Source organism: Staurois parvus, unplaced genomic scaffold, assembly GCF_062004578.1.
Source record: "Staurois parvus isolate SC_StPar_1 unplaced genomic scaffold, SC_StPar_1.0 ptg002425l, whole genome shotgun sequence".
Lineage (NCBI taxonomy): Eukaryota > Metazoa > Chordata > Amphibia > Anura > Ranidae > Staurois > Staurois parvus.
The window spans coordinates 36,777-63,934 of NW_028320221.1; the positions used below are offsets into that span (position 1 = coordinate 36,777).

At 42.1% G+C, this 27,158-nt stretch overlaps 1 protein-coding gene across 1 annotated transcript; it reads left to right on the plus strand.

The window, feature by feature from the left end:
• LOC149430888 (serine protease 53-like) lies at positions 1 to 26,744 on the plus strand. Its single transcript, XM_089665955.1, has 13 exons — positions 1 to 127; positions 16,009 to 16,171; positions 16,618 to 16,910; positions 17,062 to 17,228; positions 17,496 to 17,739; positions 17,952 to 18,102; positions 18,847 to 19,109; positions 19,417 to 19,577; positions 19,828 to 20,068; positions 22,307 to 22,469; positions 22,989 to 23,257; positions 24,957 to 25,099; positions 25,242 to 26,744. Exons 1-13 carry the CDS (start codon positions 1 to 3, stop codon positions 25,869 to 25,871), a joined length of 3,015 nt encoding a protein of 1,004 aa, XP_089522081.1. The 3' UTR covers positions 25,872 to 26,744.
• Positions 26,745 to 27,158: the final 414 nt, after the last annotated feature.

The following is a 27,158-nucleotide window of genomic DNA, read 5'->3' on the forward strand; positions in this document are numbered from 1 at the left end:
ATGGTGCAGAGAAAGAGGATGGACGCCACTCAAACCCGTCCTGAGGAGTCCTACGAGAACACTGTGGTGCCAATGGCCTCAGCCATCACTCTGGCCACGCCTCGGACGCATTTCACCCTGCGCGTCTGTGACTAAGCCCCCTATGGGCAGGGTGAAACGCGTCGGGCGTAGCCGGAGTGACGGCTGAGACCATTGGCACCACGGTGTTCTCGTAGGACTCCTCAGGACGGGTTTGAGAGTGGCGTCCATCCTCCTCACCTGCACACTGCCTAGTTCCTGGTGTAACTGGGGATGCTGCTCCCCTCTTCCTTGCCGGCGGGAGGATCGTTTTTTTGTCCAGCCTCAAGCGGCACCAAATGCTTGCCACATGGCTCATGTCATGGCACAGAGAAGGAGGATGGATGCCGCTCAAACCCATCCCAAGGAGTCCTACGGGAACACTGTGGTGCCAATGGCCTCAGCCGTCGCTCCTGCCACGCCTTGGACGCATTTCACCCCGCGCATCTGTGACTAAGCCCCCTATGGGCAGGGTGAAATGCGTCAGTGGGCGTGGCCGGAGCGACAGGGTGAGATGTCATTGGTACATGAGCTTCTTAGCGGAGGGGGGGCCATTCAAATGAACGGTGCAGTTAAGAAAAAAAAATGCTAAAAACGCAATGTGGTAGCATCACTGAAGTGTGAACGGGACCCTAAAGATGGATGACGGCGCCGATAGTGGATGTGAAGGGATTATACTTGGAGGATTGGAATATCGATGGGTGTCGCGTTACATTCACATCGATTGTAATGAGATCTGGTCCGGCTCGGCTCCACCCATGGATTCGGTTTCATTCTCTAATTCCTTGTTTATATTGTGTTTTACACACATTACAGTCCATCAGTCACAGTGTAATCATTGCCGGGTGATGATGTGGTATGACAATGCCGTGTACACTCATCCCTCGGGAAACATCGCAATGTGACCAATCCCAGAGATCTGCGCTCACTTACGTCACAATTCTTCACCTTACATCACTGGGAGGCTTGTCATTACCTTTCTATATACCGTATGTGTGTGTATATGTACATGGTATGTGTACAGTGTGTGTATTTACATGGTATGTGTACAGTGTGTGTATATTTACATGGTATGTGTACAGTGTGTGTACTTACATGGTATGTGTACGCTGTGTGTATTTACATGGTACGTGTACAGTGTGTGTATTTACATGGTATGTGTACAGTGTGTGTATTTACATGGTACGTGTACAGTGTGTGTATTTACATGGTACGTGTACAGTGTGTGTATTTACATGGTGTGTGTACAGTGTGTGTATTTACATGGTACGTGTACAGTATGTGTATTTACATGGTACGTGTACAGTGTGTGTATTTACATGGTGTGTGTACAGTGTGTGTATTTACATGGTATGTGTACGGTGCGTGTATTTACATGGTATGTGTACGGTGCGTGTATTTACATGGTACGTGTACAGTGTGTGTATTTACATGGTACGTGTACAGTGTGTGTATTTACATGGTACGTGTACAGTGTGTGTATTTACATGGTACGTGTACGCTGTGTGTACTTACATGGTACGTGTACGCTGTGTGTACTTACATGGTACGTGTACGCTGTGTGTATTTACATGGTATGTGTACAGTGTGTGTATTTACATGGTATGTGTAGAGTGTGTGTATTTACATGGTATGTGTACGCTGTGTGTATTTACGTGGTATGTGTACAGTGTGTATATTTACGTGGTATGTGTACAGTGTGTATATTTACATGGTATGTGTACAGTGTGTATATTTACATGGTATGTGTACAGTGTGTGTATTTACATGGTATGTGTACGCTGCATGTATTTACATGGCATGTGTACGGTGTGTGTATTTACATGGTACGTGTACAGTGTGTGTATTTACATGGTATGTGTACGCTGTGTGTATTTACATGGTATACAGTGAAGGAAATGCGTATTTGCTCCCCACCTGATGTTGAATGTTCGCCCCTCACAAAGAAATGATCGGTCTAAAAATCAAATGTTCGGTGTAACACTGAGAGACAGAATACAACAACAAATTCAGCAGAAATGCGTCTAACAAATGATGACTGATCTGCATGATCATGAGGGAAATAAGTATTTGATCCCCTATCATTCAGGATTTCTGGCTCCCAGGTGTCTCTCATACAGGTAACAAGCTGAGATTAGAAGCAGTCTCTTAAAGGGAGTGCTGCTAATCTCATTTTGTTACCTGTATAAAAGACACCTGTCCACAGGAGCAATCAAACCATCAGATTCCAAACTCTCCACCATGGCAAAGACCAAAGAGCTGTCCAAGGATGTCAGGGACAAGATTGTAGACCTACACAAGGCTGGACTGGGCTACCAAACTATGGCCAAGCAGCTTGGTGAGAAGGTGACAACAGTTGGTGCAATCATTCACAAATGGAAGAAACACAAAACAAGTGTCAGTCTCCCTAGGTCTGGTGCACCATGCAAGATCTCACCTCGTGGAGTGTCAATGATCATGAGAACAGTGAGGAATCATCCCAGAACTACACGTGAGGATCTTGTCAATGATCTCCAGGCAGCTGGGACCACAGTCACCAAGAAAACAATTGGTGACACACTACGCCGACGAGGATTGAAATCCTGCAGTGCCCGCAAGGTCCCTCTGCTCAAGAAAGCACATGTCCCGGCCCGTCTGAAGTCTGCCACTGAACATCTGAATGATGCCGAGGAGGACTGGTGGAATGTGTTGTGGTCAGATGAGACCAAAATCCAGCTCTTTGGCATCCACTCAACTTGCCGTGTTTGGAGGAGAAATGCTGCCTATGACCCCAAGAACACCATCCCAACTGTGAAAAATGGTGGTGGAAACATTCTGCTTTGGGGTGTTTTTTGGGACGATGGACGGGGCAATGTACTGTCAAATCTTGGGTGAGAACCTTCTTCCCTCAGCCAGGGCATTGAAAATGGGTGGTGGATGGGTGTTCCAGCATGACAATGACCCAAAACACACGGCCAAGGCAACAAAGGAGCGGCTCAAGAAGAAGCACATTAAGGTCCTGGAGTGGCCTAGCCAGTCTCCAGACCTTCATCCGATTGAAAATCTGTGGAGGGAGCTGAAAGTTCGAGTTGCCAAACGTCAGCCACCAAACCTTAATGACTTGGAGAGGATCTGCCAAGAGGAGTGGGCCAAAATCCCTCCTCAGATGTGTGCGAACCTGGGGGCCAACTCCAGGAATCGTCTGACCTCTGTGATTGCCAACAAGGGATTTGCCACCAAGCACTAAGTCATGTTTTGTGAAGGGGATCAAATCCTTCTTTCCCTCATGAACATGCAGATCGGTCATCATTTGTTAGACGCATTTCTGCTGAATTTGTTGTTGTATTCTGTCTCTCAGTGTTACAATACACCGAACATTTGATTTTTAGACCGATCATTTCTTTGTGAGGGGCGAACATTCACCATCAGCAGGGGGGCAAATACGCATTTCCTTCACTGTATGTACGGTGTGTGTATTTCTATGGTGTATGTATGGTGTGTGTATGTCCAAACAAGTATGTGCAAAACACTTCTATTCTATCATTGTGCAGAAGATGCAAAGTAACTGTTTCCAGCATGGCATGGTTCACAAGGAGCTTGGCAGAGAGCATGGCATGTACAGAGCTGTTACGTCTGGAGGAAACGAGATTTAATCTCCAAACACGGAAAGGTTTCTTCACAGTAAGAGCTGTGAGAATGTGGAATAGACTCCCTCAAGTGTTGGTTGTGGCCAGCTCAGTGGATTGCTGTAGGAAAGTCCTGGATTCTTTCTTGGATACAGTGCTGTTTACATTTCAGGACAGGATGGACAGAAATGCAAACCCTTTGGCAGGTAGTTACAGGGGTGGGGGCACCTAAAAAAGAGGACCTTGCACCAAGTGAACTTTGCACTGAAAGTTCGAGTTTTAAAGAATATGGGGGCTGCCACTGCAAACCTCTCCTCCTGAAAATGCTGTTTTCCTGGCTGTGACATTGATCCAGGACCTTCCAATAGAGACCTCCCGGAAACTGGTATTCTAGAAAGATGGACAAGCATTGGAGGTTCTGGAGATTCAAGGTCTTCTTTAAGGGAGCGCTGCGGGGAGAAATCATCTTCAACACGTACTAACAATGACCCCCCCCAGGCACGGGGGCGCCACGGACTGGAGGAAATACACAATGGCTGTCCTGTGTTACAGAGAATCATCCTGCGCACAGAAATGAGACAGAATTATTGATGCCTTCTATGATACCCAGGGGTGGACTGACCATTTGGAAACTCAGGCACTGCCCGAGGGCCCGGGGTCAGTAGGGGGCCCCATGAGATGCCCCTGGTACCTTTTTCATAGGCTTTTTTGAGTTTGGGCAAGGACACAGGGGACCCATGATCCTCTATTGCCCGGGGGCCCCATGAGTTGTCAGTCCGCCCCTGATAACACCCCTTCCTGGAAAATAAAAGAGGAAAGACGTTCATCCTCAGATATGAACCCTCAGCTTTCAAAACAACCCATTCAGGCTACAATAGAAATGAAGGGCCAAAAATTGGCGTGTAGATATAAAATATATTATAAATACCCTTTCCTCCTTTTATTTTTTTAGAAATCACATTCCCTCTGTTCTCAGCTGCATAAGAGCTGCGGGAGGAGAGACAGCAGAACACTGGTCTTCCTAGTGAACGGGAGGCGTGTCAGCACAAGTCTGATCATTGGAGGATAGGCAGGCTGGCTGTTTTCCCAGCTCAGCCTGAAAGCTGACCACACTGAGAAGGATGTGCTTCCATGCCCTGGTGTGGTCAGTATGAACCGGAAGATCAGAGGGACTGGCAGGATCACACAAAGGAAGCAATACAAAGAGAAAAGGAGACTTCTACATACAAATACATGGGACAGCAGGCACAGATCAGGAATAGGAAATGTTAGGGAAGCATACTCTTTAAAATGCATCTGAATCCTAAGAGCGTATTATAGAATGTATCTAAATTATAAAATGTATCGTTTTCTCAAGATTTTTTCTTCCTGATTCGTGCCAGTAACACACTTCTTTTACTAAGGTGACAACGCTCAAAAAAAACCCCACAAAGTGGTTATTAAATACCACCAAAAGATATATGTAGGTAAGTTAGTGAGCGCACTCCAGTGAGCAGCAAATGCACTAAAAGGAACCACAAAACTTTTCCAACTGAAATTGACAAAATAAAAGTGCAGCGCTACAAACAATATCTTTATAACAATTATGTGAAATAACTCATGAGAAAAGATGATTGTCCAATGTAATAATATCAGATGTGGTAAGCAGTTCAATTATGAAAAAAACGTCCAAAAACGTTGGTGTAATCCAATCCAATATCAAGGGGTAGGTAGATTGCCCACTTACCAGAAGCGCAATCTCAATGCGCATGTACAGGTCACATGTAGCCGAGGTCTCATCCAGGCGCTGCTTGGTGGTACCCGGGTGGTCCCTCAATGATAAGAAGATATTGGTCTGGTCGGATCACACTGCTCCTTGGATCCACGCAGAAGCCTAAAAAAGCTGGGGCTGAGGTATGAGGACTCAGTGCCAGATATAAGAAGTAAAGGTACTCATAGTGTAGTATTTTAAATAAAACATTTATTAAATCCAATGTGAAAAAATCAAATAAGGATTACAAAGCACATGTCTGCAGCCTGTAGCCAGTAGAAGAGGCTGTAAAAAACATCTAAAACACTGACCAGTGAAAATCAAGGGTTGGCCGCCGGACCTCCTGATCCGGCGGCGTGACGTCAAGGCGTGCGAAGGCTCCTCCTCCTGGTAAGTGGGCAATCTATCTATCCCTCGATATTGGATTACACCAACGTTTTTGGAAGTTTTTTCATAATTGAACTGCTTACCACATCTGATATTATTACATTGGACAATCATCTTTTCTCATGAGTTATTTCACCACCAAAAGATAGCTCTGTCTAAAAACAAAATGATAAAAATGTATTTGCGCCCAGTGTTGTATGACTGAGTAACTGGCATTCAAATTGTGACAGCGCTGAAAATTGACCTGGGCAGAAAATGGGAACGTGTTCGGTGTTGAAGTGGTTAAAAAAACTATTATGAATTATTATTTAAAAAAATTAATAACTGTAATTAAAATAATTATAGCAATAACAACAATAATAATAATAATATCATTTGATTTTATTTTTAATAATTATAATACTACTACTAATAATGATAATATTATTATATAAATAAAATTTTTTAAAAAGGGTTTATTTTTTTTTTCCAGTAAATTTCACCTAAGCAGCTCGATGAACATATTTAGGAGTTTCATCTTCAGTGAAATTTGAAAATTGAACATTTCCCTTGCAGTACTATAAAGTGTGGCAACAGCCAGTGCAGCAGCAGACCCAATTGAGTCATCCTGGCAGTGAGCCTCCCTCCAGACATTAAGGTTTTGGCCGGGTGGCAAATAATCCCCCAGACTGGGGGAGTCATGGATCAGAAAATTCCTCGGTGAGAGATGAACTCAGCTGCCAGTGACAGTGCAAGCTCTGAGTCACCGAGTGTCTAGGGAAGAGTCACGGAAAGTTCCCACGCCTCGTTATGGATAATTGTTTAATGAGGACCGCTCTGCGTCTAGCGTGAGGACTGCTCCGGGCTGAGATGGAAAAGTGGACCTGAAGTCACAAATGATCTTTTTAGTTTAGGATGGAGCGAGTAAAGGGTTGAACCTCTGTCAGGTGTTTATTGCTAAGTCTTCTGGGAGCTCCAAACCAAAACTCTGGGAGTCCTGAATATTTAATATTGGTATTAATATATAAATATAAATTCTGCCCACATAGAAGAGTGAGGGCAGAAAAAGAACAAGCGTCCATCAAGTCTGCTCCATTTATTTATTTTACATTTTTGTGTAGGCCTCCTAGTAGGTTTGAACCCACCAACTGTTGACTGACTCCCTGCCTCTGCTGGAAGTTTGTTCCAAGCATCATCTACTTTTTAAAATTTAGGTTTTGCTGATACATACAAGAGCGACAACAGAAAAAAGTCCAAGTAGTCCATCAAGTCTGCCCATTTCTACATGTTTATAGTATTTTTTATTTATTTGTTTTTATGTCTTTGTATAGATCTATGTTTGTCCCAAGTATGTCTGAATCCACCTACTGTTGACCAACTCCCTACCACTGATCCAAGCATCAACTACTCTTTTGATACATTGATCCCGGGTATTGCACCCCGCCCCCCCATAACACATAATTATTCCTGGTGATTGGCCCATTTCCCAGTCCAACATCTGAGCTCTGAAGAAGGGGGAAATCTTCAACCCCCCCTTCGAAATGCATTGGATATTTCAGATTTTCCTATGATGGACTGATACCAACAGACTTTTCACAAATTGATCCTTCATTCTGGGTCCTTTCAAGGGGTGTCCTGTTTTGGTGAAGAACACCTTACTGGAGCCCTGTGCCTTGTCATAATCTGATGGCCTTTTCCAAGTCCTATTATTATACAGCAGATGAATCCTGATGAAGGGGGAAATCTTCGAGTCTCTGAAACACATTGGTTGTTTCAGGTGTTCCCATAATGAAGCAATACCAACTTTTCTGGCATTCTCATTAGACTTTCTACACGTTGTTCCTCCACTCAGGCTCCATTACCTTTAAGAGGTGTCCTGTTGTGGTGAAGAACACCTTGTTGGAGCCCTGTGCCTTGTCATAATCTGATTGCCTTTTCCAAGTCCTATTACTTACAACAGATGAGACCTGATGAAGGGGGAGATCTTCGAGACTCCGAAACATGTTGGTTGTTTCAGGTTTTCTGATAATGAACCAAAACCAACATTGTTGGTGTTCTCATTAGACTTTGTTAATCAGCTCTGGGTCTCATATCTTCAAGAGGTGTCCTGTTTTGGTGAAGAACAGCTTACCGGAGCCCTGTGCCTTGTCAAACTCTGAGGAACCAATACCAACATGATTGACGCTCTTAGTCAGGGGCGGACTGACAACTCATGGGGCCCCCGGGCAATAGGGGATCATGGGGCCCCTGTGTCCTTGCCCAAACTCAAAAAAGCCTATGAAAAAGGTACCTGGGGCATCTCATGGAGCCCCCTACTGACCCCGGGCCCTCGGGCAGTGCCCGAGTTTCCAAATGGTCAGTCCACCCCTGCTCTTAGTAGATCTTGTACATGTTGATCCTCCACTCTGGTTCCAATATCTTCAAGAGATGTCCTGTTCTGGTAAAGACCACCTTACTGGAGTCACTGTGTCCTGCCATGATCTGATTGCCTTTTCCAAGTCCTTTTACTTACAAAAGATGAGCCCTGATGAAGGGGGAGATCTTTGAGCCTCCGAAACATGTTGGTTGTTTCAGGTTTTCTGATGATGTACCAAAACCAACATTGTTGGTGCTCTCATTAGACTTTGTCCATCAGCTCTGGGTCTCATATCTTTAAGGGATGCCCTGTTTTGGTGAAGAACACCTTACCGGAGCCCTGTGTCTTATCATACTCTGATGGCCTTTTCTAAGTCCTAATTCTTACAACAGATGAGCTCTGATGAGGAAATCTTTGATCCTCCGAAACGCATTGGTTGTTTTAGGTTTTCCAATGTTGAACCAATACTAGCATTGTTGGCATTCTCATTAGACCTTGTACATGCTGATCCTCCACTCTGGTTCCAATATCTTCAAGGGGTGTCCTGTTGTGGTGAAGACGTCCTTACTGGAGCCACCATGCCCTGCCATAATCTGATTGCCTTTTCCAAATCCTATTATTATACAGCAGATGAGTCCTGATGAAGGGGGAGATCTTCAAGCCTCCAAAACACGTTGGTTGTTTCAGGTGTTCCCTTGATGAACCAATGCCAACATTTTTGGCATTCTCATTAGACCTTCTACATGTTGTTCCTCCACTCTGGTTCCATTACCTTTCAGGGGTGTCCTGTTGTGGTGAAGAACACCTTACCAGAGCCCTGTGCCTTGTCAAACTCCGATGAACCAATACCAACATTATTGGCGCTCTTAGTAGATCTTGAACATGTTGATCATCCACTCTGGTTCCAATATCTTCAAGAGGTGTCCTGTTTTTTTGAAGAACACCTTACTGGAGCCCTGTGCGTTGTCATACTCTGATGGCCTTAATTCTTACAACAGATGAGCCCTGATGGGGAAACCGCCGAGCCTCCGAAACGCGTTGGTTGTTTCAGGTTTTCCGATGTTGAACCAATACTAACATTGTTGGCATTCTCATTAGACCTTGTACATGCTGATCCTCAACTCTGGTTCCAATATCTTCAAGGGGTGTCCTGTTGTGGTGAAGAAGTCCTTACTGAAGCCACCATGCCCTGCCATATGTTGATTGCCTTTTTGCAAGTCCTATTATTATACATCAGATGAGTCATGATGAAGGAGGAGATCTTCGAGCCTCCGAAACACGTTGGTTGTTTCAGGTGTTCCCATGATGAACCAATACCAACATTTTTGGCATTCTCATTAGACCTTCTACATGTTGTTCCTCCACTCTGGTTCCATTACCTTTAAGGGGTGTCTTGTTGTGGTGAAGAACACCTACTGGAGCCCTGTGCCTTGTCAAAGTCTGATGAACCAATACCAATATTATTGGCGCTCTTACTAGATCTTGTACATGTTGATCCTCCACTCTGGTTCCAACATCTTCAAGGTGTGTCCTGTTGTGGTGAAGAACACCTTACTGGAGTCATTGGGGTTTATTTACTAAAGCTGGAGAGTCCAAAATCAGACTCACTTCTGCATAGAAACCAATCAGCTTCCAGGTTTCATTGCCAAAGCTTCATTGAACAAGCTGAGGTTAGAAGCTGATTGGTTTCTATGCAGAAGGGAGTCTGATTTTGGATTCTCCAGCTTTAGTAAATAAACCCCATTGTGTCCTGCCATGATCTGATTGCCTTTTCCAAGTCCTATTACTTACAAAAGATGAGCCCTGATGAAGGGGGGAGATGTTCAAGCTTCTGAAACGCGTGGGGATTTTCAGGTTTTCTGATGATGAACCAATACCAATATTGTTAGTGCTCTCATTAGACTTTGTTCATCAGCTCTGGGTCTCATATCCAAATAGCAAAACCCTCATCTTCTGCAATGTTCAGGCTTCAATTCAAAGATACACCTGCAGTCCCATTTTCTGCCACTAGATGTCCTTAGTCTGATGGACAACATCCTTCAGCCCACTTCCTCTGAGCCCTTGTCATGCAGGGCCTGCCTCCAGCCTGTTGACTGGACAATGAAAGGAGAAGCAGCACAATGATGAGCTCATCTCTCTGTTACTCTGCTCTGTCCTCCTATCAGCATGCTTCTTGTCAGCTCATCAACTGTTTGGCTCATTGTGCTGCTTCTCCCTCTCACACAGCAACTGAGCTGTACAGAGACTGCAAAAAGCTGATACTGGGCTACATTCAGGGACTTACACTGTGTGCATTGTAACAGTAGATTGTAGGGGCAAACTGACAACTCATGGGGCCCCGGGCAATAGGGGATCATGGGGCCCGTGTCCTCGCCCACACCCAAAAAAGCCTATGAAAAAGCCAATGAAAGGCACCAGGGGCATCTCATGGGGCCCCCTACTGACCCCGGGTCCTCGGGCAGTTCCCGAGTGCTCGAATGGTCAGTCTGCCCCTGGTAGATTGAACGATGTATTAATGAATATAAAGCTGCATTCATTTCTGTCTTTTATATTTAACAAAATAATATGGTGTGGGGTGACTCTCAGCAACCAATCAAAGATTTTAGAACTATTTACAATATCTTAAATCTGATGAAATTCATATGCCCCCAGCTGGAGCATCTATGATCACACTGTTTCCACTGCTGATTACTGAGCAATAACAGCCACAGTGCAGGAAGTAAAAGTGATGTCCCCCCAGCGCCAATCTGCTGTACGGAGCTGGGATCCTGCAGTGATGGGTGCAGCGGGGATAATGTACAACACGCTCCCCAACAAAGAGAACTCGCCGTGTCATTGGCTGCCCTGACATGATTGTTAAAGGGACACGACCTTACAGGTGACAGTAGAGTGAATGGTGGAAGGAACTGGCCCCCCAGGCGGGTGGGATCGCTTCCAGGGAAGAACCAAGCAGGAGAGGAGAAAGGTGCAGCTGAGTCACCATCCCTGACGTGGGGGGGGGGTCTGGAATGTTCTATAGAAGTGAAATAGAGCGTGCACATCCCTATAGAAATCACTAACCCGCCTGTGTCCTCTCTCTGCAGCGCTCCAGGCAGTGACAGCAACCACAGGTAAGTGATCGGGGTCACCAGCAGTTACTGAGGTATTTGGTACATTTCATACCGGGGAGTTCTGGGGAAATACACAGCGGGGGGGGGGGGGGGGGGGGGAATAACAGAATTTATTATCTATTTCCGTTAAATAAATAAATAAAACTGAGGAACAAATATTCATATAGTGAGAGTGTTTATAATATGTATAATGGTTTGTTATTAAACTGTGAGTGAGGGGGATGATAGATAGATAGACAGACAGACAGACAGACAGACAGACAGACAGACAGATAGACAGATAGATAGATAATAGACAGATAGATAATAGATAGATAGATAGATAGATAATAGATAGATAGATAGATAGATAGATAGATAGATAGATAGATAGATAGATAGATAGATAGATAGATAGATAGATAATAGATAGATAGATAGATAGATAGATAGATAGATAATAGATAGATAGATAGATAGATAGATAGATAGATAGATAGATAATAGATAGATAGATAGATAGATAGATAGATAGATAGATAGATAGATAATAGATAGATAATAGATAGATAGATAGATAGATAGATAGATAGATAGATAGATAGATAGATAATAGATAATAGATAGATAGATAATAGATAATAGATAATAGATAGATAGATAATAGATAGATAGATAGATAGATAGATAGATAGATAGATAGATAATAGATAGATAATAGATAGATAATTGATAGATAATAGATAGATAGATAGATAGATAGATAGATAGATAGATAGATAGATAGATAGATAGATAATAGATAGATAATAGATAGATAGATAGATAGATAGATAGATAGATAGATAGATAATAGATAGATAGATAGATAGATAGATAGATAGATAGATAGATAGATAATAGATAGATAGATAGATAGATAGATAGATAGATAGATAGATAGATAATAGATAGATAGATAGATAGATAATAGATAGATAGATAGATAGATAGATAATAGATAGATAGATAGATAGATAGATAATAGATAGATAGATAGATAGATAGATAGATAATAGATAGATAATTGATAGATAGATAGATAGATAGATAGATAGATAGATAGATAGATAGATAGATAATAGATAGATAATAGATAGATAGATAATAGATAGATAGAGAGATAGATAGATAGATAGATAGATAGATAGATAGATAATAGATAGATAGATAGATAGATAGATAGATAGATAGATAATAGATAATAGATAGATAGATAGATAGATAATAGATAGATAATTGATAGATAGATAGATAGATAGATAGATAGATAGATAGATAGATAGATAGATAGATAATAGATAGATAGATAATAGATAGATAATAGATAGATAGATAATAGATAGATAATAGATAGATAGATAGATAGATAGATAGATAGATAGATAGATAGATAGATAGATAATAGATAATAGATAGATAGATGATAGATAAATAGATAGATAATAGATAGATAGATAATAGATAGATAATAGATAGATAGATAGATAGATAGATAGATAGATAGATAGATAGATAATAGATAATAGATAGATAGATAGATAGATAGATAGATAGATAATAGATAATAGATAGATAGATGATAGATAGATAGATAATAGATAGATAGATAGATAGATAGATAGATAGATAGATAGATAGATAGATAGATAGATAGATAGATAATAGATAGATAATTGATAGATAATAGATAGATAGATAGATAGATAGATAGATAGATAGATAGATAGATAATAGATAGATAGATAGATAGATAGATAGATAGATAATAGATAGATAGATAGATAGATAATAGATAGATAATTGATAGATAGATAGATAGATAGATAGATGATAGATAGATAGATAGATAGATAGATAGATAGATAGATAGATAGATAGATAGATAGATAATAGATAGATAGATAATAGATAGATAATTGATAGATAGATAGATAGATAGATAGATAGATAGATAGATAGATAATAGATAGATAGATAATAGATAGATAATAGATAGATAGATAGATAGATAGATAGATAGATAGATAGATAGATAGATAGATAGATAGATAGATAATAGATAGATAGATAATAGATAGATAATTGATAGATAGATAGATAGATAGATAGATAGATAGATAGATAGATAGATAATAGATAGATAATTGATAGATAGATAGATAGATAGATAGATAGATAGATAGATAGATAGATAGATAATAGATAGATAATTGATAGATAGATAGATAGATAGATAGATAGATAGATAGATAGATAGATAGATAGATAATAGATAGATAGATAATAGATAGATAATTGATAGATAGATAGATAGATAGATAGATAGATAGATAGATAGATAGATAGATAATAGATAGATAGATAATAGATAGATAATTGATAGATAGATAGATAATAGATAGATAGATAATAGATAGATAATAGATAGATAGATAGATAGATAGATAGATAGATAGATAGATAGATGATAGATAGATAGATAATAGATAAATAGATAGATAATAGATAGATAGATAATAGATAATAGATAGATAGATGATAGATAAATAGATAGATAATAGATAGATAGATAATAGATAATAGATAGATAGATGATAGATAGATAGATAATAGATAGATAGATAGATAGATAGATAGATAGATAATAGATAGATAATTGATAGATAATAGATAGATAGATAGATAGATAGATAGATAGATAGATAGATAGATAATAGATAGATAGATAGATAGATAGATAGATAGATAGATAATAGATAGATAGATAGATAGATAGATAGATAATAGATAGATAGATAGATAGATAGATAGATAGATAATAGATAGATAGATAGATAGATAGATAATAGATAGATAGATAATAGATAATAGATAATAGATAGATAGATAGATGATAGATAGATAGATAGATAATAGATAGATAGATAGATAGATAATAGATAGATAGATAGATAGATAATAGATAGATAGATAGATAGATAATAGATAGATAGATAGATAGATAGATAGATAGATAATAGATAGATAGATAGATACAGTTGCAAGAAAAAGTATGTGAACCCCTTGGGATTACGTGGATTTTTGCATGAATTGGGCATAAAATGTGCTTTGTACGTCATCTAAGTCACAACAATAGAAGAACACAGTCTGCTGAACATAATACTACACAAACATTAGATGTTGCCATGGTTTAATTGCACATAACATGTAAACATTCACAGTGCAGGGAGGAAAAAGTATGTGAGGCCCTAGCTTAATGACTTCTCCCAGAGCTAACTGGAGCCAGGAGCGAGCCAACCTTGACTCCAATCAGTGTGATGATATTGGATGTGTTGCTGACAGCTGTCCTGCCCTTAAAAAACACACACCTGTTTTGAGTTTACTGGTTTCAAGAAGCACTGTCTGATGTGAACCATGCCTCGCAGAAAAGAGCTCTCAGAAGACCTACGATCAAGAATTGCATGAGGCTGGAAAGGGTTACAAAAGTATCTCCAAAAGCCTTGATGTTCCTGTGTCCACGGTAAGACAGACTGTCTACAAATGGAGAAAGTTTAGCACTGTTGCTACTCTCCCTAGGCGTGGTCATCCTGTAAAAATGACTGCAAGAGCGCAGAATGCTGTATGAGGTAAAGAAGAATCCCAGAGTGTCAGCTAAAGACCTACAGAAATCTCTGGCACATGCTAACATTTTTGTTGACACATCTACAATAAGGAAAACATTAAACAAGAATGGAGTACATGGGAGGACACCACGGAGGAAGCCATTGCTGTCCAAAAAGAATATTGCAGCACGTTTGAAGTTTGCAAAAGAGCACCTGGATGTTCCACAGCACTACTGGCAAAATATACTGTGGACAGATGAAACCAAGATTGAGTTGTTTGGGAAGAACACACAACACTATGTGTGGAGAAAAAAAGGCACAGCACACCAACATCAAAACATCATCCCCACTGTAAAACATGGCGGAGGGAGCATCATGGTTTGGGGCTGCTTTGCTGCCTCAGGGCCTGGACGGATTGTTGTCATTGATGGGAAAATGAATTCCAGAGCTTATCAAGATATTTTGCAGGAAAACGTACGACCATCTGTCCGCCAACTGAAGCTCCGCAGAGGATGGGTGATGCAACAGGACAATGACCCAAAGCATACAAGTAATTCAACAAAACAATGGCTGCAACAGCACAGAATACGCCTTCTGGAGTGGCCCAGTCAGAGTCCTGACCTCAACCTGATTGAAATGCTGTGGCATGACCTTAAGAGAGCGATTCACAGCAGACATCCCAAGAATATTGCTACACTGAAACAGTTTTGTGAAGAGGAGTGGTCCAAAATGACTCCAGATCGTTGTGCAGGTCTGATCTGCAACTACAGGAAACGTTTGGATGAGGTTATTGCTGCCAAAGGAGGGTCAACCAGTTATTAAGCCCAAAGGTTCACATACTTTTTCCTCCCTGCACTGTGAATGTTTACATGTTATGTGCAATTAAACCATGGCAACATCTAATGTTTGTGTAGTATTATGTTCAGCAGACTGTGTTCTTCTATTGTTGTGACTTAGATGATGTTCAGAGCACATTTTATGCCCAATTCATGCAAAACTCCACGTAATCCCAAGGGGTTCACATACTTTTTCTTGCAACTGTAGATAGATAGATAGATAGATAGATAGATAGATAGATAGATAGATAGATATCTGAATAGAGAATCTCGTGTAGTTGATGAAGCTCCTCTTTCTCTGGCAGCCTGTGGGAAGGCGGGATTGCAGTCCAGGATCTTCGGTGGAAGTTCAGTTGTTCCGAGTGAATTTCCGTGGCACACCACATTGACCTACAAAGGGAAGCCATACTGCGGGGGGAGCCTGGTCTCTGATAGGTGGGTGATCACCGCCTCTCACTGCTTCGATCGGTAAGTGGAATGTAGCCATACGTCTAGTTGGGGCCATGGGGAATGGACATTGTCCTTTTGTGGAAGATAAATGAAATGGGAAACGTGATCCAGTTGGTGGATGTTTCCATAGTGAATGGATCACATGGACAATCATACACACATACTCTGATATCTTGTCTCCACGGTGAGCACTGGACCCAGCTGGAGAAGTATCCACGAGCCTCATATCATAAGTCTGGACCAGGTTCCTGATAATGACAATGGTGGACCATATTGTTCTGTCTAGTCTAATCTTTGCGGTTTTATACAGAAACAATATTGTCTTCATCTCACAGAACATTCCATTTCCGAACCCGTTTATTGCTTCATTCTACGTTGTCTTGAACGATTCTGTCAAAGGTTTATAATGTTGATTTCAAGGTGAAGAAACCTCAAAATAATTAATATCAGTTCTCTTATTTAAGTACAGCCACTGAGGACAAAAGGGACCCCAAGTTATGGCAAGTTCACCTGGGTGTCACCAAAATGGGGTTCAAGCCAGTGGAAAGCAGCGTGGTCACCGTGGTACCATCCCGGATTGTGATCCACGAGAGTTATACGAAATACCTCAAAGGCTTCGACATCGCTCTGGTGGAGCTGCCAGCTGCAGTGAATTTCACTAATTTCATCTCTCCTATTTGCCTCCCGGAGAGAACCCACCGATTCAACCTGCGCAGAACCTGCTATGCCACCGGCCTGCAGAACGTGCCAGAGGGAGGTGAGTAGAAGAGGTGGGGCATGGGAAATGGGAGTCCTATGCACCTTATGTCAGCATCTTTCAGATACTGACTCTTCCATGTTTGGGGACTTTGTTTTTCAAGAATCCTTCACAGCCTTGAATGAACTTTTCTTCTTCTTACCTTATTTAGTGCCCCTGGACAGCAAGCGGTTCTTACAGAAAGTTGGCCAAATTTTGATTGGTTGGCGAACCTGCAATTGCATCTACAACACACACATGAGACCTGATTTAAGCAACCCCGCAAACCCCAGCATGTTGTGCATTACAGAGAGTGACGGAAAAAAGGGCCCATGTCAGGTGAGTACATGGACATGGAATACCACTGGTGTTTGGACATGGTGATGATCAGGGGCGGACTGACCATTTGAAAACTCGGGCACTACCCGAGGGCCCGGGGTCAGTAGGGGGCCCCATGAGATGCCCCTGGTACCTTTTTCATAGGCTTTTTTGAGTTTGGGCAAGGACACAGGGACCCCATGATCCCCTGTTGCCCAGAGCCCCATGAGTTGTCAGTCCGCCCCTGGTGATGGCATACGATGGATCAATCTTGTGTTTCTTTTTCAGGGAGACTCTGGCGGGGCTGTGGTTTGTGAGGAAGAGGGGGTCTGGTTCATTGCTGGAGTCATCAGCTTTTCCCAAGGTTGTCACTTGCTGAACAGTCCCACCATTCTATCTTCTGCCTCCTTCTACCAAGACTGGATTAAGCAAAAGACTGATCATCAGGCCTCCTTCTCTCCCCAGACCTTGGCAGTGGTGGACGATGCGGACAATGACACTTGCAGCGACCTTCTCAGTAATCACACAGCAGGTAACATCTAGAATGGACACACCTAACATCTCCTTGGCTTCTCAATTCTTAGCAACAGCAGTTAGGCAACACCAAAGACTCAGCTGTAGTCATTTATCTATTTCATCTCAAGCTGTAGACAAGGTGACATTGGTCATGACTACTCTCTCAGCTGACACAACTGTGTGTAAGACAAAATATGACAGGATATCTCATAATTCTTCTTTTTTGAGGTTGTGGAATCTCACAGGTCAGTGATCCTACTTCCAGCAGTCCTGGAACATGGCCATGGCAGGTGGACCTCTGGAGAGATGGGAAGAGGGCATGCAGCGGGACCCTTATCTCAGCCACTTGGGTGATAACAGCTGCAGAATGTTTTATTGGGTAAGATATTGTGCCGCAGAGCTGTGAGACATTAAGTCAATTGGAACGCAATCTACAGCAATAAAGACACCAATAGTCTGAGGAATAAAGGACTATATCCTTGCCAACAGCCTTGAGGCTGAACAAATTTTGAGGGCAGTAAATACTGTACATGCACATATGTCAAGTCAGATTTACTATTCTTTGCTGGACTTATATTAGAGTAATAAAAAAACTAGCCCATGAAGCCCATGACGTTTATACCCCATCTTACCGCTTGTACAAACATGGCCAAGATCCAATACTAGATGGAATCCACTTATTCCTCCCGTTATGATTTAAGGTTTGGTAGGAAACTGAATACCCTGGAGTAAACCCTACTATCTTGGTGAGAGCATACCGACTCCCAACAAGATTTTTTGTCTGTGGGTCACTGAAACCAAGATCTAAGGGATGCACCAAGCTCTCGAAAAAGCAGAACAGCAGCAAAATCAGCATTTGTCAGGATATGGAATACAATTCAGTCACACGTGCAAAACGACCCCACCATTAATTTAATCCAGTCTACTTTTGCTCCACCAATTGTAAGACTGTGCCTGGTAGAATATAAATTGCTTCCCTCCAGTGGGAATGTTAGCAACGTACAGGGATTTGCCTTTAAAGGCCTCAAACTCATTTGTAGAGTAAATTTATCTGGAATGCTATAGGGTCTTGCTTTATGGCTTACCTGCGACTACTACATCACTATTTGTATTTCTCTTACAGCTCTGACTCTTCTGAGCTGCCAAAGGACTGGTCAGTCACAGTGGGTAGCGGGACATCCGTGATGAGGGACATTGCGGTGCAGAAGATCAGTGTTCATGGGTCTTACATCAGTCCTGATAAGGGTTCCAACCTGGCTCTGGTTATGCTGGCTCAGCCCGTGCCCTTGGGACCATACAGCCAAGCTGTCTGCTTGCCCGATTCCTCCTATCCTATGCCATATGGTTCTTCATGCTGGCACATAGTTGGGAACAATTCCCATCATGGTAAGTAGGAAAGTCTGCTAAATTAATCGTAATATATTCCAATCCAAGTAGAAGTAAGCTTGGGTTGCCAAATCTTGGTTTTATATTGTGAAGGTTCAATGACTCCTGCTATGGACCATGGATGACGGGACCATGGTGGGCATATGTGCATTTTTAATTTAATGACAGTTTTGTTGCTCAGCTGAGGTAAGATAAGATCTCAATTTTTAAATTATACTCATACTTCTAACCTCCACAATCCTCTAATGCCAAATAATACATAATTCTAGGAGCAACTGTCAACCTGTATTTCATTTCTGATCCTTAGAAGACCAGATGGGTGCACCACATGGAGACAAATTGGAGCTGTTAGGCCCCAACCAGTGTAACTGCATCTACAGCCGACCAAACTCCGACAACCGCACTAAGTCTGTATTGGAGGGGATGATATGTGCATCCAGAGAGGGTGTGAACAGCAGCCAATGCCTGGTAAGTGACCCCTACAGCTCTACTACCTTTAATCCTCTCCTGCATATGGCTACTCAGGTGGCAGGGTGGCAGGCATTTGGCAATTTAAAATCATGTTTCTGTTTTTTTTATATGTGCATTCCTTGTTTCCTATGTCATCAGACAATGTTGGCTGAATACCAGCAGTTAGATGGTAGTTTGCTCTAGCCAATTTGATGACACTAATTATAAGCCAAGTTTCCAACTTTCTAATCCACTGTTGTGTTTGCAGGGTGACTTGGGTGGACCCCTTGTGTGTAAAGAAAATGGGACTTGGTTCCTGCTGGGTGTGTATAACTGTGGAGGAGGATGCAGGGAAGGAACAGATTCTACACAGCCAAGAGTGTTTACCCAAGTAACCATGTATGAGGACTGGATAGACAAGGAGACAAGAGAAATGTTTCTCCGACCTGTAATCCATGCACCACCACCCAAGCCAGACACGGACAGATGTTCTTCTGACAGTCCAAGAGGTACATATATACAGTAGATCACTGTTGCTTTGAGACTTAGGAGGTGAAGCTGTGTCTGTTTCCTGAGGGTGGAAGCTTTATTTCATACATATTTTATATCACTGGTGGTATGAGACATAAGTTGTGGAACTTTGCCTTGGTTCCTGAAGGTAGAAACTCTACCTCATACTGTGCATATTGTATATCACTGGTGGTATAAGAAATATGTGGTGGAACTGTGTCTGCTTCCTGAGGGTGGAAGCTTTATTACATACATAATGTATATCACTGGTGGTATTAGATATAAGTGGTGGAACTTTGTCTTGGTTCCTGAGGGTAGAAGTTCTACCACATACATATTGTATATCACTGGTGGTATGAAACATAAATGGTGTAACTGTGTCTGGTTCCTGAGGGTGGAAGCTCTGCTACATACATACTGTATATCACTGGTGGTATGAGACATACTGTACTTGGTGGAATTTTGTCTTGGTTCCTGAGGGTAGAAGTTCTACCACATACATATTGTATATCACTGGTGGTATGAAACATAAGTGGTGGAACTGTGTCTGGTTCCTGAGGGTGAAAGTTCTGCTACATACATATTGTATATCACTGGTGGTATGAGACATACGTGGTGGAACTTTGCCTTGGTTCCTGCAGGTAGAAACTCTACCACATACTGTACATATTGTATATCACTGGTGGTATGAGACATAAGTGGTGGAACTTTGCCTTGGTTCCTGAGGGTAGAAACTCTACCACATACTGTGCATATTGCATATCTCTGATGGTATGAGACATACGTGGTAGAACTGTGTCTGGTTCCTGAAGGTGGAAGCTTTATTACATACATATTGTATATCTCTGGTGGCATGAGACACAAGTGGTGGAACATTGTCTTGGTTCCTGAGGGTTGAAGCTCTACCAAATACATACTGTATATCACTGGTGGTATGAGACATAATTGGCGGAACTGTGTCTGGTTCTTGAAGGTGGAAGCTTTACTTCATACATATTGTATATCACTGGTGGTATGGGGAATACGGGGTGAAGCTATGTCTGGTTCCTTAGGGTTGAAGCTTTACTACATTCGTATATCATTGGTGATGATCTGGTTCCTTATGTGCTAAATGAAGATATGCTGGTGGGGCTCTGGATCAGGATTTTGGTAGATATTTAGACCTGTTGATGTTCTCGTTAGGAGGCTGCTATCTCAGGTCCAACGAATCAGAGAAAGAGGTCCTCAGATTGCCAGTAGTAAGTTTGGTAGCGTAAGAAGAGCACCAGATCTATGGCTGAGAAAAAAAAAGGCTTGCTCTAATTGCTCCGGGTCTTGCAACAGGGTCATTGGCCAGAGCAGGCCTCAATCCATGCTAGATATATCAACTTCAGTCCAGCTTTATTCAGACCCTCACCTGTATAACCCCTGATAAAGAGGATTTGGTGGAATCCCCAAAATGCATTGGGTATCATTTTTACTATTATTACTAATAAAAATTGTACTGGACTCTAAACCATGTGTCTGGCGCTCTCTTCACTCTTCCAAACGTACTACTGGTTCCTGAGCATAAAGGCTTCACTACATACAATATGTGTGTTTGGTTCCTGGGTGGTCCCTAAGTTTTGCAGTTAGGCCTGGTCTTCCTTTAGTTTTGGAGGCTTCTCTTAAATCTTGCTGCAAGTTCACATAGGCTCCTTCAGTACAAGAATCCAAGGTGATGATATCATTGTTACATCAGAGTTAGATGAAGGCAGGGGCGGACTGACAACTCATGGGGCCCCCGGGCAATAAGGGATCATGGGGCCCCTGTGTCCTTGCCCAAACTCAAAAAACCTATGAAAAAGGTACCAGGGGCATCTCAAGGGGCCCCCTAATGACCCCGGGCCCTTGGGCAGTGCCCGAGTTTCCAAATGGTCAGTCCGCCCCTGGATGAAGGCATGATATGTTTTTGCTAATAGTTTGGGAACAATGGTTGCTGTGATGTACGTAGTGCCAGGGTCCTTGTTCCTGGAGGGCCCATAAGCCTCTCCACCACTTCTAGAACATATCAAATATGTTGCAGTTTGTTGAATGTTTTCTCTTGACTCTAGTATACCACCCATTTAGCAGTGTGCCAGTTCATAAATACTATTTATTGTTCTTTTGGACAGTTTGGCCATATATTTGATATGCCGGGGCTATGATTCAGTCACTGTCTTGGCCCAATGTTTTTAAAGGGTAATAGTTAATCACACCTAATCTCCTGTGCTCGGCAGGTTGTGGAAAACCGGCTGTATCTCCCAGTCGTGAGCTCATCGGGGATGCCACAGATAAGATGTGGCCATGGCAGGTCAATCTTCAACAGTTTGAGTCCCACATCTGCTCCGGAGTCCTTATTACAGAGACCTGGATCCTCACAGCGGCTCACTGCATTCCCAGGTACATGGCTTGGTACACAGTAACTTTATTTTACTTTTATGCTCATGACTAAAGTATCACATTTTTGAAAATGTTTAAACTTTTTTTTTTCCTTTCAGCATTACTACAGTTTGATGAATGGGCAAATTTTTGCCGGTTAATTCAAACTCTGGCCATCAATGCCTTGTCATTAGTAATACTTTGATATGTGAGCCCTTTAGTCTTCCTTCGGACCTTTTCACATTTTGTTCAACTAACGTTGTAGTGGTAGACTTGAGCTGTAGTGTAGATGCATTCATGGTGCCTACCTTACCTCATGTACTAGCTTTTATCTCATACACTGAAGGGAATACTTTAAAGAAAGGATTGCCTGTATTTGGGTGTGCCGTAATACTTTGAGATGATGAAAGTGGTTGCTTCAATGGAAATAGTCAATCCAGCTCCCCCCAAGAAATGGTTATGGAATGCTACATAGAACTTTTCCTTAATTTTATTGATCCCAATACTTGCAATATGTTTTCTTCTCTACATTCTCCGCAGCTACACATCTCCTAATGAATACAACATCATCCTAGGCCGCAAGGAGCAGAACGAGCCAAGCCCTCGAGAGGTACAGCGTCAGATCAAGAAGGTGGAGCGCCACCCAGGCTACAAGCCAGAGACGGGAGAGAATGATGCGGCTTTGGTGGAGATGAACTACGGTGTCACTTTCAGCGATTACATCCTGCCGATCTGCTTGGCGCCTGACCAGTCTTCACCCCCCACTGACGAATGCTGGGTCATCGGATGGGGAAGGGTGTACCCTTCAGGCAAGTCACCGCTCTGAACACTGAGCCATTTAATAGTCTTTCTTAGATGTCATCAAACTATTCATACTTTGTTTACAAAGAGTAAGAAGTCTGTGATGTTTATACAATGTATAGAATGAGTCATTTACACGGCTGAGACAGATTGTAATAAACGGGAACATGCTACATATTCATAGATGGCCATAAAGTTATATGTTAGTATGCACTCAGCAGCCTTCAGGAAAAAAAAAGTTTCTGTGTTCAGATGTATGGTTTACCCACCACTCCATTTCATCATGTCAGTCTCTTGTCTAAGCCCATGTTTTGTTGGCTGAGATACTATCAAGTTTAACCTCCAATAACTGCAAACAATTGTAGACCAAAGCAAGGCTCCCTACCCTCATCCCCATTCACCTAAGATAAACTGGGGAATTATCATACAAGAGGAAATTCTCCAACTTTACTCTTAACGTTTTTGCAATGCTTTGAAGATATTGTCTTTCCTGTACATGGAACTCAAGATCTGATAACAGTCCTTGGCAGAAAAATAAACATTCATGAGGCTGTTGAACCAGGAAATATCTGATTGCCTTTGGGGGAATTAGGAAGACATTTTTTATTCCCTAACTGCTTTTTTTGCCTTCCTCTGGATCAATTGTAGGTAAAAGTTTCTGTGTATTGGTTTTCTATTTATTTTTTTCAATTTCAGCCTTTCTCAACCCATTTACCCCAAAGGAACCCCAAAGATAATTTTCATGTCTTCAAGGTACCTTCCTAAAAATAATTAAACGGGGGTCAATGGGAATGCTTCTTATGTTGGTGGTCAGTAGGAAAAATGGAACCCTTACAGTACTGGTCAGAATGCTACTCTCTATCTATCCATTCAGTCATATCCAGCCCTTGCAATTGCATGGACCGTCACTCGTAAGCAACTTTTTCCATGAATTTTCTTAGCAATTATTTTACAGGGTAGGTTGCCAGGTCTTTCCCCAACCCCTACCATGCAGGAGATCCCACATGGCCAGGGATGAAACTAGGACAATTTAGACATGAGCCAATTAACCTACCAGCATGTCTTTGGAGTGTGGGAGGAAACTGGAGTACCCAGAGGAAACCCATGTGAACACAGGGAGAACATGCAAACTCCATGCAGGAGGCACCATGGTTGGGAATCAAACCCATGACCCAATTACTGCAAGGCAGAAGTGCTAACCACTAAGCCACTGTGCCGCCCAATGGTACCCTAAAGACAGCTAATGAGATAATTAGTGCCATGCTGCTGGCTTTGTCAACTGGCGTTGGTTCTGAAACTATGCAGGCACCATCCAATTAGCCAGAACTCATGGCTATTGGCTATTCTATTTATTTATTTTTTCTATTGGGTGAACTAGATGGACTTGTGTCTTTTTTTCAACCATTAAATATGTAACTATTCAATCTTATATTGGATCTGTTTAAACGTAATTGTTAGATCACCTCTAAGTCACCCTTTTCCCCAAGCTTTTTTTGTTTAGATTTTGTATGTTTATTCAGATGTATTATATCTTTATGGTATGGTTTCCCATGAAGGAACCTTTACAAAATCTCTTATGTCCTCTACACTGGCCAAACATGTCCCCCATATTATGACTTTACAAGTGATTCATCCTAGAGCAATGCTATGTTTGCATTATGTATCAAGTAACAGTTCTGTATTATTCTGTGTCCCTTCTTTTTCCAGATAAAACCTTCTCTCCTCCATTGAGGCACCTTCGGGTCCATCTCAGGGATGGAAAGGACTGTGGGTCTGTGAAAAACATAACACAGACTGGTGGACCAGGGCAGATTTGTGTAGCTGCTAACAGTACTGAATTTTCATGCTTGGTATGTACCTGAGGACTTGGTGGTGGGATAAAGAAAAGGAACTGGTGCATGGCTGGTGCATGATGGGACGAGGCAACTCTTCTTCTTAAAACGTCTCTTCCCCCTGTCATTTCATATTCATTTTTCTGCACTTTTTCTTCAGCTGGATGACAGTGCCCCTCTTGTATGCCAACCGATCTCCAAAGGTCCTTGGTTCCTGTTCGGTTTTGGCAGCCAAACTTCTCCAACCAAAAGGAATCCCTGTCCAAGTAACTTCACTTCTGTGGTTCCCATGTTATCATGGATCAGAAGGGTGGTTCCCAAAAAGGACCTGAGTCTCTTGGAGAGGAACACAACAGTTCCGACACCTGGCTACAATGAGTCATTGGCCTCTCCTTATACAACACCGATATCAAATCCTCTGAACACCACTTTGGGGGGTCCACAAAGCACTACCACATCCTACAAAGAGAGTACTGTTTCTACAGATGTCCACAATGTCCACAAAGAGAGTACTGTGTCTACAGATGTCCACAATTTCACTGCTAAGAGCACCCAAAGTTCCTGTCTAGGAGCCAACAATGGAAGTGGTATCAATTGTTCTGGGCACACAACGGTGCCACCACAGATTCAAAACTCAACCTTGTCTTCTTCAATAACGACTCAAAACAATGGCTCAACGGGGAGCACAGCAGCCTCTCGAGTGGAGGCCTTGTGGAGGAGCTGGAAAGTCCATGATCTCCTGGCTGTTCTTTTTCTTTATCATTACTGCTTATTGGTTTCTGGAGACTAGATGTGCAGACAGCCGACCTTCTGACCAGCCAAAAACTTAATCTAGAGGTGTTACAGTAATTAAGAATTCAGTCAATGGGTTTTCATCCACAACCTACAAACTGATGGAAATGCATTTCTATGAGCCAATGTCATCAGTCAAACATATTATTGTGCACTGAATGATTACATACATATGTGAAGCACAGGATGAAGCCCTGTCCCTCTCTCTGAGCCAACTCCCATTCAAAGGATCAACAAAGTCTTGAGGCCAATGTTGGCCTTTGCCTTATTAGCATTTCCCATTTCTTGTGTAAACCCAAGACCAAACATTTTTTATAATTCAACTTACCAATGCTTAAATGTAGAGGCTGGATTTGTTTTCTTTTTTTTTCCAGGTCTTTCCCATTTATTTTCACCTGGTGATCCTGCCAGTAACACACTTCCTGTCCTAAGGTGTGAACACTCACTGGAGGAGCAGCATGGTCAACCTAGGTTGCCCGTCTGTTCTTGCCTACAAACAGCTCCCTCTATTCTCATCTCCATAACATAGTCAGGACGGCTGTTCTATAGTCCACAGAGGTGAACTGGACTTGGGATATCAGTGCAGCACAGGCAGACCTAAGTCTGCTATTCGGGTCCTTTATTGTTGCTATTTCTGGGGGCTGGTCCCTGATGGTCATTCCATGATGACCTCACCACGGTAGATCCTGAGAGGGCCCCGCTGCTGGACAGCCAATAGGAAGTGTCTATGTCATGCGGGCAATGACAAGGACACACAAAGGAGAACTCCGCCTCTGCAAACAGAAGAAGATAGAAGACTTGGGACTGGAGTGTCATGTGACTGTGGCTTTAGGTGAGTAAAAGGGGCAATCAGTTAGAGGGGGTGGGGAGCGTGAGCCCAGAGAGCAACCTTGTAATGCTTGTTGTGTAATATATACCTTTATAAAGCCTACAAAAGTCATGTTTTGTACAGGGAAACGCCGAGTGTTTTTATTTATTTGCTGAAATATAAAATCTTTTTACAGTATTGCACACTAAGATGACGGCTGCTTGGGTAGAGGAGACTAATAAAAACTGTGAAATAATAAACAATGCAAACCTAAAGTAGATGTAACCCTCATCACTAAAATCTCATAAAATCTTTAACATGCTATTGCCATGAGGGTCCTTGTTTAGGCACTTCCTGTTATAGGGTGACAACTGTCTCCCAACTGCCGTTCTGTGTTGTCACCCTGTCATGTGCTCCCCTGGTGGTGACTACATGCAGCTTGCAATTGGGCAGGCATGGTTCACCGTTGTCATTATC